The following is a 20,326-nucleotide window of genomic DNA, read 5'->3' as shown; positions in this document are numbered from 1 at the left end:
TTCTATTGCCCTTTTGCCATGGATCCTGATCTAACCAAGTCCACATTTCTTCACTATGCTGCAAATGGTTTCCTTAGTTTGTCACACAAGTGTGTATGTATATTACTGTGTACATTTAGTTTCTCATATACCTATACATTTATGATTTCAGAATTTTAGTGTTAATGACAAATTGCAAATACTGTGATTAAGGACTATTAAGAGATGAAGTACTTACCACTGTGTTGTTTGAAAATAGCCCCTATAGGTTCATATGCTTGAATGCTTAGTCCCCTTCATGGAACTGTTTGAGAAAAATTAGGAGTTGTGGCCTTGTTGAAAAAGGTGTGTCACTGGGAGTAGGCTTTGAGGTTTCAAAAGCCCACAGCCATGCCCAGTCTTTCCCTTTCTCTGATTACTGCCTGTTGTCTGGGTTTCTGTCCTGCCTGGTTTTTGTCCTCCCACCAGATCCCACAGTCATTTAGCACCAAAGAAATCACACAGAGGTCTATATTAATGATAAGCTGATTGGCCCATTATCTCAGCCTTCTTATTAACTCTTATTCTAGTATATGTTAGCCACATAGCTCGGTACCTTTTTTAGCAGGGCAGGTCACATCTTCCTTCTTCTGTGTCTGGGCAGGACTGGGGAGGACTGGGCTTCCTCCTTCCTGCCTATTAGCAGATTGGGATGTAAAGGTCTCAACTATTGCTCCAGTGCCACGCTTATCTGTTCCCTGCCATGGTGGTCATGGACTTACCCTCCAAAACTCAGCAAATCCCCAACTGCTTTCTTTTTTAAAGAGTTACCTTGCTCATGTTTCTCTCAGCAATAGAATAGCAACCAAGACACCACCTCAAACTGACTCAAGGTAGATGACCACAAATATCAGCCAAACACTCATCTGTTGGATGAGTCTATAGAAGAGACTTTTTGTCTATTGTTTGAATCTCAAAAAGCACAGCTTTCTTTATCTACTAAAAGTAAATGAGCTAGTTGTTTTCCTCTTGTGCACTGATAAGACAACTGAACTTCAATCTCTGGAGCCTGGTCTTGTGGGGAAAGCTCTTGTGTGACCCTTTCCTCTAACTCCACGAGAGCCCCTGTTAAAAAAACTATGGGAAGATTAAACACCACAGGGCTGGCAAGATGGTTCAGCAGCTAAAAGCACTTGCTGCCAAGCACAGCAGCATGTGTTTGAATATTTGGACCTACATTGTGGAAGAGAACAGGCTTCCACAATTTGTCCTCTGACCTCCACACCAAATAAATAGAAATGTAGTAACAAAAGATACACTATAGAGCAAGCACTGATCATTTGATATGTAATGTATAAAAACAAGTGTAACTAATGTACATGTACCTGGAATGTAGGCATTCCATTCTAGTTAGCTGCCCATTTACTCTAGGGACCACAATTAAAAATGTATTCTATCAGAGGCCATTACATTTCCATCTCTTTTTCATAATAAAAAGATAGCAGACAATTACATTTCCATCTCTTTTTTTATAATAAAAAGGCAGGAGTTTAGGCACAACAGGTTAAAGGAATTGGGGCAGCAGATTCTCAAAACTGCTTACTGCTTATTTGTGGGCTTCGCCTTGGGGGGGGGACCTGAGAAAGTTGGATACTGGTCACATCCTGGTGTTGCTAGTCTGTTTGTTCCTGTCTGGTGTTTGTAGTATGGAAATGTCTAGTGTCTCTTATACCTGGTTAAGGTATTGGCAGAACAGAGGACAAAATTAAGTTTAGGAAAAAAATTTGAGGACCAGGGAATTGAGGGGGATGTACCTGACCTGTTTATGATGGATCCTTCAGTTTGGCAACCTGGAACTCACAAGAATTATTTGGGTTTGTGAAAACAGAAATTTTAAATATATACATTGTATAAACAGTAGCATATTTATGTCAGAATGATTATGACAGATATTTTTGCAGATTGAAAAGTATCTTTAAGACTATGAAAGGCAGCAGGAAAGAAATCTGATAGCATGCACTTGTCCTCACACCTTTATAACTTGCAGGCACACACCTTAATAGCTTTTATTTGTAATTTAATGAAATTTCTTTGGTGAGACTGTCCTTTTAAAAACTCAGCCAAAACCTCTCAGCTGTCAAACTGCATCAGAGATCTTTGGGAAGGATAAAATTTTTATTGAGTTACTGATTAAAAACGACAGAGCATTTACTTGGCTGGCACCTAGAGCTACTCCTCAGGGTCCTTCATGATTGTATTTGCCTTTTGCTGTTTAGTGCAGGGTCTGCCAGGCTCCAGAAGATCCTGTGGGCTAAGAAATCTGTAGGAAGACAAGCCTACCTTGACCTGAGCAGCAAGGCTGTTGATCCCAGTGATTCTGTTCACTGCCTGGAGATCTTCAGTTTAGACGAAAGGCAGTTTTGCCCAGTGGTCAGCACTTGGCAGTTGAAGAAAAGTGCAGATGAAATGTTGTTTTTGTGCCCATTTGTCTCCTGTCTTCTTTGGAGGAAATAGAGTGCTGCTGCTAGGAGCCAACCTGTCTCTTTTTGTTATGAAAAGTCTTTTACTAATCAAATATTTAAATGCCATATTCCCCAGATCTCTGAGCAGTTGAGGGCTGTTCATCAGGTACAGCTACAGTATAGAATTTGCCTGGAGAGCTGGATCCAAGCTTGACTCCACTGGCTTTCAACTTAACAGGTAAGATTTACACTCATAAAAAGATAGAAAGAAAACACTGCTTGCAATAGGTTAATGGCAGAATTGACAATAGTAGAGAACATCTTAATATATTTTAAAGCAGGATACAATTAAATATACTGTATTGTTGTAAGAGACTTAAAAGTACATACCAATTTAAAACATGAAACTTATTGCTTTGTAGTCTGGAATGAGATTCAATGAACAGTCATTATAACATTTGACAGTAAACATAAGTGCATTTAAGTTACATGTATGAACACACACACACACACACACACACACACACACAGAGTGAACAGGAATTGGATGAAGTGGATGCTCTTGGTGGGTCCTACCAAAGGCATGCCACTGCACAAAACAGATGCAACAGAGTCAACAAGAGGAATTTAGAGACAAAAACATAAGTAAACTGGGGGACCAGACAGAGTATACTTTAGTAAAGATGGCAGGACTCAGTCACCTGACCTGGCTCTCAGCCAAGATTGTGGTAATGTCACCTGACCTCAGTCAAAATGGCAGTGGTCACGTTGTATGGAAAAGCCACCCAGTTACGATGGCGGTGAAATCACCTGACTTCAGTTAAGATGGTGGTAAGGTCACCTGATCTCAGACAAAATGGCAGTGGTCACATGTATGGAAAAGCCACAGTTTTTGAGCTGCAGGGATTTTAAGTTTGATAAGAGAAACATAGAGGCGTGATCTGCCTCGTTGCTGAGTCACCTTGCCACAAGCCGCAGTGGGGAGCAAAAGGCTGGAATTGGAAACAGTTGCCTTGTAGATCCGACCAATCTTGTTGGCAGCAGTAGCGGTGGAAGGGACAGTTTAAGGAAACTCCTTCCATTTGCCCGTGTGCTTACAGTAGTTAGAAAGCTCCCGTAAAAGCGGAGCTGGCAGAATACCAGTAGAGTGAGGGTAGGAGCTGAAGAAGTAGGGCATTAAGGCCTGGGGTTTTAGGGCCTCTAAAAGGCATCCCAGGGAGGAGGCTGGATTAATGGGCTTGGATGGCTTGCTACCCATAGCTGAAACAGTGAAAACAGTGACACCACACGGCCTATAACAGGATGTCTCCCCCTATAGGCAGGGTGTAAATTGGCAGCGAACACCTCAGGACCTGTAGGAGAGTATCCTCTGCTTACAGGTGGAGTGCTACAGCCTGACTGGATCTGCTCAGGGCAACTTAGAAGCCAGAGAGGCCAGAGGCTGCTCTGAGGGACTTTTCATGGCAGGGGGGAAAAGAAAAAGAAAAAAAGAGAAAGAAGAATCTGAGGGACCCTGAACCCCCCAGTCACGGGAGGATCAACCCCGGGCCATCCAAAGACGATTTTAGGTAAGGGAAGCAATCCAGAGATGAATGTCGGCGAAGGGCGCAACCATAGCCCAAAGACCATGGTTAGGGTCTGTCCCCCCCATTTCTAGGAACACCAGAAGATTTTCGGGAGCTCAACGGTCAATTCCTCAGGTTCAGAAAAATGGTTAAGCTGACCAGAATGGGGGAAACTCACCAAATGAAGCGGGTGTTTGTGTAGAAATTACGCCCAGGCATATGGAACACGTGGTTGTTGTGGAAAAAATACCCGGTTCTGGATCCCGATCCTGGAATAACGACTTGGGGCAGGAGAGCCTCCCGAGTCTCACAGCACCAATGTACTGGATTAAGTAAAATGCTGCAGATCCCTGAGTGGCTGCAGTGGCAGAAACGCTGCAGGTCCCCAAGTGGTGCCAGTGGGCAGAAGGTCCCGAGAGCTGCCAGTCCCAGGCAGGAAAGGCACAGTTCCCAAGTGGCTGCAATGGGCCACGAGGGGTGAGTCCCATGAGGAGAGACAGACAGATGAGCATGCCACGAGAACACGCCACAGGTCTCTGAAGGCAGCTGGTCCCAGGCAGGGAGCCACGTGGCAGGTGAGAGACAGACATGTATAGACATGCCATGCAGAGTGAGGTTGGATATTTATTTAGTGGGTTATGGAAGGGAAGGAGAGAGGGGGGTAAGGGAAGAAGGGGGAAGAGCAGAGAAAAACAGAGAGAGACACACACACACACACAGAGATAGATAGAGACGGGGGAAGGAGAGAAGTGGGGAGAATGGAACAAGGTAGAAGCTGCCTCTTCAGAGGAAAGACGGAAAAGAGAAGGGACTCGGGCTGGAAGCTGAAGATCAGCTTGCCTTGGTGGACAGGGGAGGGAGTAGGCACGGCTTGTCTCTTAAAGGGTCAGAGCAGACCATTACACTTGTTTTTAGGATTAAGTTGACTAAGTAGAAATAAAACAATATTTTAAAGAAATGTTCATTAAATATTCTACTTGTTGGACAAAAAAAGATTCCTTAATTCTTCATTTTTGAGACAGTGTCTTACTGAACCTGCAGCTTGCCACTCTGAATAGACTGGCTAGGCAACAAGTCCCAGGAAACCTGTCTCTGCCTCTCCAGTGCTGGGATTACAGGTCACATTGAGGGGCTTTTGTGTGGGTTCTGAAGATTCAAATGTTTGGTCCTCATGTTTGAGCAGAATTGATTTACTTTCTCAGCCATCTCCCCGGTCCCCAGAGACAGGATCCCTCTGTGTAGGTTTGGCTGTCCTGGAACTTGCTTTGTAGACCAGGCTGGCCTTGAACTCAGAGATTCAGTTGCCGTGCCTCCCAAGTGCTGGAATTAAAGGCGTGCACCATCAACACTGGCTAAGCGGATTTACTGAGTAAAGCAAGCACTCCAGAAATTGAGGTGGGCTATCCCTAAGGGGAAATAGCAGGTTCTGCATTGTGAATTTCTAAGGTTGTATTAAACACTTAAGTAAGAGGCATATTCATGAATATGCCCAAATCATGGTAGGTCACATCTTTCTTTTAGGGTGCACTTTCCCATGATTCTCTAGAAAAACCCATAAAGAGAATGTGTCAAAACCATGTATAATGCGGGAAGGCAAGATGGCTCAGACACAAAAGTTTAGGAACCCAAACAATCTCCAGAACCTACATGAAAACTACAGAAACAGACACCGTTTGTCCTGACTTACACATTCATGCTACGGCACACATCTGCCCTCGATCCCCAATTATACACACAATAGTAATAATGCTTTTAGAAAAAGACACAATGTAAATCACAATGAAGCTTAAGTCTTTTTAGGATCCTTTGTTCGGTCACATGTACCACCTTAGTTTGGTAAAGCAGCCTTAAGAATGATTAACAAGACAGGAATATAGCTACCAGAGACTCAGCTGCAGCTCTCTTGGTGACTTATCTGCTTTCTGAGACTGTTGAAGGTCCCATGCCTGATCTTTGGACAAGCTGTCAGTCTTGGCTATTGTCCCAGTCAAAATAATAGCATTTAAAACAAAAAGCAAAACTGATGCCTTATGGAAGTTGGGTCCAGGGTTTCACATCAGCTGTCAAACTGTACAACCAGGAACACGAGGCTTGGGCTGCCTTCTAGGCGCCTCCCCCCCCCCCCAGCTCTACTGACCCTAGTTATCATCTTGAATGTTATCACTTTAAAGTGTTGAAATGCAGGTGAAATGAAGTTGGCCACAAAAGGGGATGCCAGATGTTCACTTCTACGGAGTGATAAGAAAAGTGGGGGGGGTGGTGGTACAGGTCTTTAATCCCAGCACTGGAAAGACAGAGGCGGGCTGATATCTGACTTCCAGGTCAGCCTGGTCTACAGAGCAAGTTCCAAGTGAGTCAAGGCCATAGAAAAAACCCTGTCAAGAAAAATCAAAAGGGCCAAGTCTATATGAGATTTGGATAAGCCAGCACTAAATCCATCTACCAATCACCTCGTATTTGCTCTCTCAACAGTGTCTATAGACAGCCATGCTCTTCATTGCATTTCCCTAGTCTGACAAAGGGACACTTGTCCTTCAAGCATAGAGATGTAGAAACAGATGTGACAGACTTGGAGTAGGACTTTAAAGACTTACCCTGTGTTTTGCCTGCATTGTATGTATGTTCACCACATGCATGCCTAGAGCCCTCAGAAGTTCAAGAGTGTGTTTACCCCCGCAACTGGAGTTTTAGGCAGTTGTGAGCTGCTATATGGGTGCTGGGAGCCAAACCCAGGCACCCTGCAAGAACAAAAGCTCTTAACTGCTTAGTCGTCTCCAGCCCCCATGATTCTGGATACGAATTATAATTCCAGTAATTGGTAAGATATAGACCATTTAAAAATGTATGAACACTAATAAGGGCCAGGTCAAACATAACTGACGTGCTCACAGGAATGCTGTTTGGAGCAGGGCCTTAGTTCTCCTATACCAGCTATCTAGAGTTCACCTCATTCCCCTTAGGTTACTCACATTGATAGCTATCTTTGAATTTGTTCTCTGGGAGAAAAAGGGGTATGTATGTGTGAGATTTTCTTAGTAAAAGTCCATCCACATTTGGGTCTGCCCCTGGTATTTAACAGATAAAATTACAATTGACAAGGCAAATATGATTTTATCAGAAGGATACCTTTTCCAAGTCCCTCTTAATAGTTTGTCTGGTATTCTGACAACTCCTTGCTAACCAGCTACATCAATTATTACTCACAACAAGTTTTAAAACAAGTTTATTGAAGAATATTCTTGTGAAGGCAACCACTTTTGATTTGTCATTTAAAAAAGTTCCATTTATGCTGTGTACTAAAGGTCATGTAAGAGAACAGAGCCACATGCTTCTCTCTGTGGAACCCTTGGGTAGTATAGCACAGTGTTGTCATTTCTGCACCGTGAGAATAAATTAAAAAAAAGTCTCTTCTATGTTTGTCTTCAAAAAGCGATGAAAGTAACAGAAGGTGGCATAAAAAAGCCGCATTTCTCTACTCATTCCGTAGTGTTGGAGCCAGTATCTAGAAACAGGAAAGAGAGCAATTCAAGGAGCAAATCCTAAATATCAGTACTTCAGGTATATCTAGAGAAGGACTAACAGTGTGGGGGAGGAGGAGGAGGCAGGGAGAGAGGGGCATTCCAGAGAGGCTCAGCCAAGGTCATTAGCTACCTTCCCAAGGTAGAGGAGAGAGACAGCCTAAGCCTCCAGCTATCTGCTGTGTGATAGTGTAAATAGCTTTTTCAGGCCTCATCCTGCTGGGAAATACAGCAACCTTCTGGCTCTGGCTATTGCTGCCCTTTTCTCTGCTACTCTGTTGAGAACACAGCTTAATTTAGGATGCTAATTTTAGAAGTATGAAATTTTATAGCAGCACCTGATTTATTGGGAATTTTCCTAATTAACTGAATTTAATCTTTAAATGCCAAACTATATCTTAACCATGTCTAAAATTTCATATTTTCCTGTGGATACAGAAAAATGAAATCCACCACAACCATTTTCCTTCCTTCCTTTTTTTTTGGGGGGGGGGGGGGGTTATACCCCTGGCTGTCCTGGAACTTGTTTTGTAGACCAGGCTAGCCTCAAACTCAGAGATCCAATCTTTGCTGAAGATCAATTACCATGGTTTGATTTAAATTAGGGCAGCTCTCCAGAGAATACCTAACCGAAGTAAAAAAGGGTAATTTTGCTTTCTGGGTTCAAATGACTGAAATTGACCTTCTACTGGTCACATCTACCCTGCTCAATTCAGTCGTGACTGGTTAGCAACATGCAGCTGTTTAAAATTTAAATTAATTAGTTAATGAGATAAGATGATAAAAGTTTTAGTTGCTCTGGTCACATTTTAAGTGTTCAAGGGCCATGCATGACTACTATGGACTGCAGATTAAGAACATTTTCATCATTACACAAATTCTCCTCAACAGAACTGGTGCTCATTACCTGCTCTCTTCCCCAGGGTTAAAGATTAAACCTAAGGTCTCATAAGCTGAGCCCTCTATCAATATGCTGTGTCTCCAGCCTCCTTTTTACTCTTTCAGATAGAGTTTAAGTTGCTCAGGCTGGCCTTGAGCTCACTCGGTCACCTTTCAACTTCACCGAGGCAGGCCTTGAAGATAGTATTGTTTCAGCTTCCCAAGTAATGAAGATTACAGGTCTGTACCACCTGGCCCATTTATATTAATTAATTTACAAATATCTAGGAATTACAAAAATAATGCACAAATTCAATGGTTCAATAAACACTCAAAACCCTAAGAGTTATACAGATGTTATTAGCTTAAATTACAAGAGAAAAAAAAACATAAAAGTATAAGTTATTTTGAATACAGAAATTTATCCTGTGGCACAGCAAACAGTATTACCATTGTAGAAATGGAAAACAAAACAAAAAGTGACTCAAATGTACACTGTCCCTAGCAAAAACAAACAAAAAAAAATCTTAAGTATCTGCTGGTCACACTAAGAAATCTCTAGGACTACTGCTGAGGACTTCTAGTTAGCTCTGATGAGTAAGTCAGTGCAATAGTGCTAATTTCCTAGACTTTTTGATATCTGAAGACTTTTTAGCCTTTAATCCCAGCACTCTGGAGGCAGAGACAGATGGATCGCTGAGTTCGGCCAGCCTTGTCTACAAGGTGAGTCCTAGAACAGACAGGGCTACACAGAGAAACCGTGCCTTAAAAAAATAAATATCAAAATAAATTAAATAAATATAAAGGACTGAAAATTTTATGTAGCCACCAGAAATCAGATTAAAAATACTCTATATAAAAAAATGTGTGTAAACATGTCTGTGCCCAGATATGTTACTATAAAAATACAACCCAACGACTTGAAAGTCTTGACTTTGGAAGCTAGCTTTCTGTACAAGTTTATATATGGAGCTTTTCTGTATTCTCTACGTTTCTTCAGTGATTAGATATTCTTTTAAAATCCAGACTGTAGCTAGCCATGTGGCACACGCCTTTAATCCCAGCAGTTAGGCAGCAGAGGCAGATGAAATCTCTTGAGTCTGAGGACAGCCTGGTCTACAGAGTGAGTTCCAGGCCAGTCAAGGCTACAGAGACTCTGTCTCAAAAACAAAATGAAACAAAACAAACTTGATACGAAACTCAAGAAATGGGGCTATTACTTCCTATCTTTCCCTTGCTTCTTAGAAGCCCCTTCTTGGAGTGGAAACTTTACACTCCAGGGTCTGGTGCTTCAAACACAGCTGTTATCAACTGAAGTAATACACAAAAAAACACAGGGCTAGAACATGACTTTGTGTAAATCCAGCAAGTACAAGACCTTGGGTTCTATTTAAAAATAAACAAAAGGAAATAACCAGTCATTGAGCAGGGGGCAGCGCTGTGCACTTTAACAAATCAGAGGACTGGGGCTCTCCCATTATAACTGCAAAGTTCACGATTAGTTTAAATCAGCTTTAAATAATTAACTTGTTATATATAAAGTATAGGGTATTCAGCAACACGTAAGTTTTAAGATAAATGCTCAAAGTTACACATTACTTTCCTAAAGAGAAAGGTGGCAGTGAGAAGCCTGATGACTGCTTCAAATAAGCAACTCAGTGGAAGGAAATTCAGCAGTTAGCTTACTTTCCTTGCACATGAATTTAACCTGTGTTAAGTGTCTGTTTGCCATCTGAGCATACAGATGTAAGGTCAGTAAAGGAGATAGATGTAGAATCCAGAAGCGAGGTTTTTATCTGAGGGTTGATCACCTGGCCACTTTCCCCTGAGGCTTTCAGAGAGATCAAGATAATTAAAGAGGAGAAAAAAATATTTCAACAAATTTTACTATCACAGTAATTAGGGGAGCACTTACTTTTACCATCACAGGCTACAATTTTCACTTTATCCACTTTAATAAGTTCTGTCACCTCTCTGAATTCAACATCATTCAATACAAAAGTCCAAACATTATCGCAGAATCTGTATGTATTTAGAGAGCCCTTTAAAACAAAACATTGAGAAATGCCATGAGAAGCCATTGTTTCCCCTCATGCTTTATTCCAAAGTAACTCAAGAGAACTTAGCTACCAAGTATATAGCTCCTAAAACAGTATGCTTAATGTTTAGCTTACTTAATTTATTTTCTTAATTTCATCTACGTAGAAATAAGTAAGAGACAACCTGGATAAGTCAGCTCAGGGAAGAGTTTAAAAATATTTTTGCTAACTATTCTTAGCACTCTAAAATAATCTGCAAATTACTTACCTGAAATGAAAAACTGTATGAAAGCTTAAATTTGTATGTCTACTGCCCTCTTGTGGATAAATTATGAAAGTCCATTGATCTCTTTTGAGAAAGGGTTGCAGTCTTGGCTATCCTGGAACTCACTATGCAGACCAGGCTGTCCTGGAACTGTTGCCTCTGCCTCCCAAGTGCACCACTATATCTTGCCAATTTGATTAAAAATATTAACTTTTATATGTGCATATGTGTGTGTGTGTGTCTGGTACATGTTTGCCTGAGTTTATATGTACTACATGCATGCAGATGGCTGTGAAGGCCAGGAGAGGGAGTCTGATCCCTTGATTTGGAGTCACAGGCAGTTGTGAGTCACCTGATATGGGTGCTGGAAACCAAACCCATATTTTTCTGTAAGAGCAATAAGCATTCTTATCCACTAAACTCTCCTGCCTAGTCGAGACTGGCTTCCAACTCAAAAAGAGATTTGCCTCCTGAGTGCTGGGATTAAACATATGTACCTAGCTCCATCTGAAATTCTTTTACAAATATTTAAAGCTCCATATTTCACTGGGTATTCATTCTCTAAAAACTATAAAAGCAGAGATTCCTTAGAAACATTAAGACAATTTAAATCCTGTAACTGGCTCAGACACATCACTGTCTTCTAAACCAGCCTTTTCTGTGACTCTGCTGTGACTCAAGGCAGAAACTTGAAAATTACCAGTTTGTCTTTTCATTCCACCACATCCATAGTGTCAAGTTCCGTCAGATGTGCCCTTTAAAACTTCTCCATGTCTAGCCATCCCTTTTAGAACTGTAAGTAAAGCTACTTTGACCCTTCTGATTCAGCTGGCTAAGAGGCATGCTCGTCTGCCTCTAGCTTTATTCCCCTGTAACTCACTCTTCATGTGAACACTAAAAAGGCAAGTAAAACGGTGTGGCTCCTATGATCAACGGCCCTTCACTGACCTCCTGGTAACATTGGTACAGGATCTGGACTTGTTTGGGGGGGGGGGGGTCCTATGATTTCTTTGAGGTTTCTTTCACATTAGAACCTCCTAAAAATTGTTATCTGGAACTTCCTACCACATTCCAAATGTTATCTTCCTTTCCACAGTACCACCATCCTTAAGCTGACTCTGAATAATTCTTCAGGACTACCCCTCTGTCTTCCATACTTGCTGTACTCCTACTGAACCATAATATATCCTAACACTGTTAATGTATTTGTTTTAATGGTCTGCTTGCTAAACTATGCTGGTAGCAGAGACCAGTGCTTTCTGTTGTATTTTCAGAGCCCAGCAGAAGCTAGCACACAGTAATTATCCGTGTCTACTAAATTCATTAACTCATTAATTCACAGCCACCAGTTTTTAAAATCATTCTTATACTTAGACTCAGTTTTTACCAATATGGATGATACTGTAGAATTTTAAGATTTTTCTGTTTAAATATCTTGTGCAGAACTTTACACATGAATGTATACATGCACACATAGTGGATGTTAGGCTTTTGTCCATTGTATTGGTGTTTAACCTAATACTTTTTTTTCCACACTTAAAATGCTTCATTTTATGTCCAAGGATATGTTCCTGCTCCTAGATAAAAATCCAACTCCCTCAATGTTTTTATTAAAAGGTTAGCTGCAAAGGATAGTGAACCTTTATTGTATATAATTTTTAGTTACTTAGGTATCTTGCATTTTTGTGTATGTCTTGAGACTCAGAATCTAGTACCTTATCTATAAGAACTAGAAGAATTGCACTTTAAACAATTTTAGATTCATTTTTTCTTTCAGAGTTCCTTTGACTCAATACTGATTTTATCAGTTGTCTCTAAAAAATAAAATCTTTTAATATGTATCAACAATAGATACTGTGTTTCTAAACTTAAAACAGCAACTTAAAAGTTACACAGTACTCATTAATCATTTATAGAGACAACAAACAACAAAACCATGAAAAAATAGAAGAAACTGTGTCATAAGAAGGAATACTTTCTTACCATTTAAATATTTTAATGCTTACTTATTACTGTTTGAAGCTGACTATTATGATGTTTAATTGGCCATTTCTTCAGTGGCTCTTTAAAAGTCTAGTTATATGTATTAATTCTATGTGAATTTACTTTCTAAAATCCTGCTATGGTCACGTTTCTGACATCTCACTAATAAATTTTAACTTATAAATAAAGCTTTAGTTTTCATACTTAAGAACTCTTTTTCTTCTAGTATCCTACTGAGTGGCATAACTTTTGAATCTAAAAATTAGCTTATCTATTGTGTAAAACCACTCTATTCCTTAAATGGGTAGATCCAATCTTACTGGTAGATCAGCAAACATTATTATACATAAAATGCATACTGATATTCAATCAAGCAATGTGACTTAGAAAATTAAGTAGTGGCAACATGTTGTCTCTTTGCGATATGGTACACCAAGCTAAACAGAATGCTTTTTGTATATACAGTTTGCAGAGCAGGGTATAGAATCCTCAGCTGCAGCAGCAGCAATGGGAAAAGAAAAAGTAAACTGGAAAACTAAGTTGGTCAGGGCCTACTCTTGGAAAACCGACAGACTTAAAACAGTATGCATAAGAAACACAAGTGTTCAATTAATTTTTGCAAAAGAAACTCATACTAGACACTTCTAACAGAGCAATTAGAAGACTATCAAGGTTTTGTGAACCTTACTGCCTCTGATAAGTAGTCCATCAATTTTCTAAGAGGCCAAAACTTTTGCAGTTTAACACAGATCAATTTAAAAGTTGAAATTTCAAGACGGGCAGACAAAGAACAACTTTGTCTGAATCCCTACTATTAAAACCTAAGAATCAACTTGTCAAATTTTATACTCTTAGAGATTCCAGGCCCCCCCCCCCACGACATGGTTTCTCTGTGAAGAAGCCCTGACTGTCCAAGAACTCAGTCTGTAGACCAGGCTGGCAGCAGAGGCAGAGATCTGCCTGCCTCTGCCTCCCCAGTGCTAGAATTAAAGGTGTGCACCATCATGACTGGCTGATAGTCTTCTATTTGACTATTTATGCCTGTAATTTTTAAGCATGCAAAGCTGATAGACATTTATATACAACACAAACACATGTTTTATCTCTTCAGTAAAACATGTCAAATGGGGACCTCATCTATTTTGTTCACTTTTGCATTTCTGATACCTAGAACAATGTCTATTACCTAATAGGCAGTTAAATGCTTAAAAAAAAAATACTTACTTTGGGTTTTCTTTTTTTTTGTATTTTATCAACAAAACACTCGCCTTTCCTCAACACCTAGGTTTTCTTAAATGTTACTCATAGATTCTTATCCTATATTGGTCTTTTGTGTTTTAAATTTATTTCTACAGTAGGGCTGTAACTTGTTACATAGCTTAAGATATTAGAGAGATACAACAGGGTAACAGCAAAAACCATTATCCACAATGTGTCTCCACCAACTCACATGGTAAACTATTTTGCCACATTTTGCAATGAGTTCTTAACCCCAAATTACCACAAAATTAAGAGTTGTACTTTGTTTAAAGCACGATGATTCAAAAAACGCTCAGCTACAAGAACAGACTTTGTAAGGCAAGCTATCTCAGGGTAGATGGGAGGCAACATGAAGATTCTACAGATAACCAACCTTTCCTGGAAGGTCAGAGTCTAAGAAACAACGGAACATAAGGGTTACTCTGTCACTTACCTTCCACCTTGCAGCTAATACTTTCGGGCCTTTGAAATCTCAGTAATTCTTCAGGGACAAAAAAGCCAAACAAATACAGGATGATTTGTGAAACAATGAAATTAAAATCTAAAAGCAATTATGTATCTCATGGAATGAAGAAACTTCATACAGCTGATTTAAAAATGGAGTGATGGCTCAGCAGTTAAGAGCACTGGCTGCTCTTCCAGAGGTCCTGAGTTCAATTCCCAGCAACCACATGATAGGTCACAACCATCTGTAATGAGATCTTGTGCCCTCTTCTGGTATGCGGGCATATATGCAAACATAGTAAGTAAATAAATTTAAAAAAAAATAGTGTATCATTTATTATACAAGTTCCCAAACCAGACTAAGCAAATCCTCCTGTTATACTGAGTAAGTCCACAGAAGCTCTCAGAGTAGCCGGTGCAGACTTCCAGATACAGGAAAATATCCTTACCCTGAAATTGACTCTGTTCCTGACTCTCTGAGCCAATGCTGAATTTATAGCTTTATCAAACTGAAGTAGAACTTGAAGGGCAAGCTGGGGGGTGATCTGTTGAGACTGAGAAAAAAAAATGAAGATCATAAATTCACTAAGGAAAGAACATTAAAGACAAAATAAAGTAAATTAATTATAGTCTAATAGTTAACAGAAGTTAACCAAAACTTCTGAAGAAGTCCTTATTCCCTGTGCTCTATCTAAGTGACGATGAAGCAAAGCCTGACAAAACTTCTTTACTATCTTTACAAAAAAGGAAATTTGCAGTGAGTTTGTAAAGCCAGGAAAAACTCTTCCTGTTCCTTCAGTGGCGGACAAAGTATTCAACAAATGGAAAAGCAAGTTTTTTCCTAATAAAAGACATGAGACCCTATATATAAAGAAAACAAAGACAAATCTTAACAAAGTCTATATAGTAATGCCCAGACACACGAAGCCAGGCATGGTGCTGCACACCTGCAATCCCAGGAATACCAGAAGCTCTAGACCATTCTTAACTACGGAACACACTCAATGACAGCCTGGACCCTACCTCAAAAAAGCAAAAGCCACCTCGCTCACACATCTCCCTCCAGATCCCAACAGAACATAAATAAAAAATATTTAATACTTTCTTAGTTGTATGATTTGAAGAAGATTAACTCTTCTAAAACTGAACCAGAAATTTAAAGTTCTAACTCAAATCTCAAAGAAGCCTTCATTATACTGGCCAGAACTACTTTTAAAGTGATAGAATATCCCTTTCTTCTAACTTTGAGATGAGAAGACTATACTTCCAAGGATCATTTCTATAATTCATCACTAATAAGGGGAAAATCATTCACTTTAAAAATTTTTTAACAAAAAAATGTGAAGACTTATAAAGCATGTTTAATATTTGGCCCCCACCTGTATGAGCTCATCAAGGCTCTCTTGAAGACTGTTTCCCAAAGTTGTATTTCTGTATAACTGATATGCCATGGCTTAAAATGAAGCAATTACTTTTTCTTCAGGCTTGCATTGATGTCCTACAAATTTAATATAAAAGACCAACCTGTAACAATGTAAATTATATATAATAGTCTACTACTTCATGTATTCTAACATAGAACTATTAGAACTCGTTATCAATTACTACATTAATTACTGTATAATTTAAAAGAATTGTTCAAAGCTGATTTATCTGATTTTAACATTGGTATGGTATTTATCTTCTTATCTTCTTTTTTTGTTTGATTTTTCAAGATAAGGTTTCTCTGTAGCTTTGGAGCCTGTCATGGAACTAGCTCTTATAGACCAGGCTGCCTCGAACTCACAGGAATCTGCCTGCCTCTGCTTCCAGAGAGCTGGGATTAAATGCATGTGCCACCACCCAGTTGGTATTTATCTTAATTCAGTATGCTGACATACTCATTAAAATCTTTACTCTTACTTTTCCCACAGGTTTCTCTTAAGTTTAAATTTTTCCATATAGCATCCATTCTAGATGTTGTCGCATTGTGACGTGGCATCTGCATTTGGGCCCTTCATTTTTATGTTCTCTTAAAATTCCATTAGAGTTCCTGCCAAGAGGATGGCACTGTGACAGGACACAGAGACAAGATGAATGAAGATGAACTCTGGGTCCTAAAAATCTGACTCTACAAAGGGTAACAGACACATTAAAAGGTTAAATTTGGTGTAAAAAGGAGTGACACATTTTATCATGTAGGCTGCTTGTGGACTGAGTTGGCTTCCCATTCTTCAATCAAAGGAGGAAAGCCTCTAGGATGGCAGGAGGGTAAGAAGAGCCACAGAAGTGCGGAAGTGTAAGGCTTGTGGACATCTGTAAGTGCGGGCAGACTGTAGCGGTAGGTGAAGATGAAGCAGAGGACAGGATGAATTTACTCCACAAGGGAACTGCAGGAACAAAAAGCCTTTGAAACAACATTTCAGGCAAGAAAGGTAGAAAACTTTGCTTATGGGACCTGAAAATGGTGACAGGAGGACAGATTAAAAAACTGTTTTCTGTCCAGAGATGGACATACTCAAACATTCACTATCAGATAAGACTTGGCAAAAGTAATGACCAGCCATCTTTATATACAGTTGGCAATTATCTCATCCAACAGATCATTCTGTGATCTTGAGACATTCCTTTAGCTATTGGGGTACCACTCTCAGTTCTTTACTCCCAGCTTGTGAACTACTGTATTTCCTGTTTCCTTTGGCAATTCTTCCTCAGCTCCTTAACTTCCATCTCCTGTGTGACCCTACAGCTTCTTAAGTCTTCTCTTGACTGGCTTTCCCCTTAGTTATTCCATCAAAGCTTATGGTGTTAAACCCCATCTATATGTTGATCACTCCAAACTTTTTTTGTTTGTTTTTCGAGACAGGGTTTCCCTGTAGTTTCTAGAGCCTGTCCTGGAACTAGCTCTTGTAGACCAGGCTGGCCTTGAACTCAGAGATCCGCCTGCCTCTGCCTCCTGAGTGCTGGGATTAAAGGCGTGCGCCACCACCGCCCGGCTCACTCCAAACTTTTATCTCTTGTCTTCACTTCTCTCTTTGTACCCACGTGTAAAACTGTTTATTTTACACAGGAAAAAAAAATCAAATAGTTGAGACATCTCTCCTGCAGGTAGAGCAATTGTAGGGGACCTGGGTTCAGTTCTGAAGCACCCACACCGGCTAGATCACAACCAGCTGTAACTTCAGCTCCAGGGGATCCCATGTCCTCTTCTGGCCTCTATAAGCACCCACATACATGTGTGCGCACGCATACACACACACAGACACACAGTTTCACTACTACCAATAACTAAGGTTGAAACATGGTATTGTCCTCATCTACCAGACTGGATGATACATGAAGACAGGAAAATCTAGTTCAGCTATGTATTTACCACTCTGAACAATGTGTGTATTATGTATTAATATTGTTGAGTAAAAAACTTGGTGGCATGTCAAAAACACTAGAAATACATTCATGTGGGGCACATTTCTACTTTACTGGTGAAATTAAATTAGTGGAAACGAGAATCTCACCACCACATCCATCTACTCACCTCCTTACCACTGCCTGTACCCATACACTCTGTCTTTCTGACATCACACTCAACACGCTTTTATCTACATGTAATTTCTCACCTTTGTATCAGGCCTCTTTCTCTAGCATACTTGAGGATATTGTCTAACAATTCAGTTGTTCCTTCTTTCATCATCAATATCAGCAAACAAACTGGCAGTTACTTCTCCCACCTTGGGTAGAGTAACAACCACCACTATTCAAAATGACTTCCCCTGCCGCCTACATTCTATTCCTGCTTGGTAAAAGTTAAGAGTTAATTGACTCACTGTTTCCAGTTCTCCCTTTCCCCTAGTCATACCGAGCTCTAAGTGTAATGAAACCGATGCTGTAGGCTGCTAAAGGATGATCTTCACTGACCAGCGCATCGAATACAGCTGACTTCCGGTTACAGGATCTCTGCTTGGTACTTCACTTTGGGGGAGTCTTCTTAGATTCACTGGTTCATGCGGCTGATTGACCCTCTTGTCTGGAACTCAAGAGATCCGCCTGCCTCTGCCCCCTGGGTGCTGGGATTAACGATGGACAGTCTCTTCCTTTTCCGTCCATTTATGAAGGGCTACCATTCATTCTTATGGCTTTAAATATCAGCTGGTGATTCCCAAATTCGCATGCCTTCCAAACAATTCTAAATTCTGGTACTAATTTCCTATTCAAAACTTCTACTTGTCTTTTTTATCTCTCAGCTGAAGTAACTTCAAACTTCCATCGGCTTAGACAAGACCTTTAATGTCGATCTCAAAGTCACGTAAACCACTGAGATGTCCAATTTCTAGCAAATCTTGTAAACACAGCCTTCAAAATGGACGCAGCATCCAACCATTTCCCAACACCTCTATTACTTCCTTGTTCTAAGCCACTATTACAAGACATTTGGATCATCGAAATGGTGTCCCGATTTCACTTTATTTCACACTTGTCCCCCACGCGCTTTATTATTTACAGTGGGGTTATCTTTTGAAAATGTGGGCTAGAAAAATCTTTTTCTCCCACGGCTTTCGTCTGCACAGACAATCTGGCTACCTTTTAGGTCTGTCTGGTCTTACTGTCTGCCTCTATCCCCTTTCTTTGACATCCTAACTTCCCTGAGCATGACAGGCATGTTTCTGCCTTTCTGGTGGCTGGTCTTGCTGCCTGAGCTGTTCCTGCTGAGATCTGAACTTGACTACCACACAAAACTCATCCTTGCCCCAACAGCTCCCACCCAATAACGCCTCAGCTGATCACACACCCACTATGGAACTAATCCAGACCCTTTATCTCGCTCAGATTTTTTTTGTTGGCACCATACGCTAAGTTACATAACGGTCTTTTATTTATTCTCTGTATAAAATGTAAGGTCCACAAGAGCATGGATCTTTGTGTTTCGTTCACTGAGGAAACCTGAGGGCCGAAGAACAGTACCTGACCGCCGACGGGAGTCAAACGAAACATTTAGTCCGTTGAAGGTAAACACCAGTCGGTACACGTATGTGGAGAAGAGGCGAAAAGGGCCAGAGAGATGCAAACTTTGCAACGGGCCAGCAGAGAGCCGGGTCGCGCTCCCATTCGACATCTAAGCATTAGTTAGAAAACAGCTAGGAGCGACTTCAACGTCTGCTGAAGCTAGTCGCCGCGGCCATCTCCAATCCTTTAAGGTGGCGACAGCTGCAGAACTGCGGAGCTCCCTCCTCCCGGGGGAGACGAAGCGGAAGCGCTCGGGTCGGGTCTCTGAGCCAGACGCGCGTCCACCGAGCGCGGCCTGAGGAGAGCGGGAAGGCGGCTGCTCCCGCGCGGCCGCGTCTGCCTGGGGGCGGCTTCCGGCGGACACAGCGCTCGCTACCGCCCGCCCCGCCGCGGCTCCCCCGCTCCCGGCCCCGCCGCCGCCTACCTGAGGGAAGGCGCTTCCGCCGCGGCGCTAGCAGAGCCGGGCAGGGCGCCCGCTGCGACCACCTCTTCGGCCACGGAAACCACAGCGCTGGACCGGTGACCCGGAAGTGCTTGCGCGACCCGGAGGTGACGCCACGAGGGCTGCCGGCCCCCACCTCGGCTTCGGAGGAGGAGCGTGGCCCCTCCCGCTCGGGCGGAGGAACCCCAAGCCTGTCCGACGCCTCTCCTGCTGGCGGGAGTTTGTGGCGCTAAGGCGAGCTGTTGTGGTTCATCATTAATCCTTTCTGTTTGGAAGAGCGGCTGTATAAACTTCGTGCCTGACACTGAAGCAAATACGTGGGCTGTTCTGAATTTCAGAATCTCAGATTCCTTTTGGTATCAGCCCGGGTGCTTGGCTTTCTGCTTTGAAAACAGCAAGTATGTGCACAGCAGACGGCCACTGAGCACCTGCATGGTGACTTTGGGGTCAGTGCAAAAACCCCAGGTTTGAGAACGAAACAGGTACTCCCTTTGTGCCCTGCTGTGTTTTCCCTGTTAGCCTTTTTGTTTG

The 20,326-nt window shown here is 41.4% G+C and overlaps 1 protein-coding gene across 2 annotated transcripts; it reads right to left on the bottom strand.

Moving 5' to 3' along the window:
- Window positions 1–7,192: 7,192 nt before the first annotated feature.
- Window positions 7,193–19,927, bottom strand: Gtf2a2 (general transcription factor IIA subunit 2). 2 transcript variants are annotated; one of them, XM_038324087.1, is made up of 6 exons: window positions 19,778–19,891; window positions 19,312–19,462; window positions 15,753–15,871; window positions 14,823–14,927; window positions 10,298–10,424; window positions 7,193–7,487 (listed from the first exon to the last, which is right to left on the bottom strand). In XM_038324087.1, the coding sequence occupies exons 3-6, from the start codon at window positions 15,822–15,824 to the stop codon at window positions 7,462–7,464; spliced, it is 330 nt and encodes a 109-aa protein (XP_038180015.1). In that variant the 5' UTR covers window positions 15,825–15,871; window positions 19,312–19,462; window positions 19,778–19,891; the 3' UTR covers window positions 7,193–7,461. The 2 variants fall into 2 exon arrangements, with proteins under 2 accessions (XP_038180015.1, XP_038180014.1); XM_038324086.1 differs by lacking the exon at window positions 19,312–19,462 and having other exon boundaries at window positions 19,778–19,927.
- Window positions 19,928–20,326: the final 399 nt, after the last annotated feature.

Source organism: Arvicola amphibius, chromosome 3, assembly GCF_903992535.2.
Source record: "Arvicola amphibius chromosome 3, mArvAmp1.2, whole genome shotgun sequence".
Taxonomy (NCBI): domain Eukaryota; kingdom Metazoa; phylum Chordata; class Mammalia; order Rodentia; family Cricetidae; genus Arvicola; species Arvicola amphibius.
This window is presented reverse-complemented; position numbering and strand designations above follow the sequence as displayed.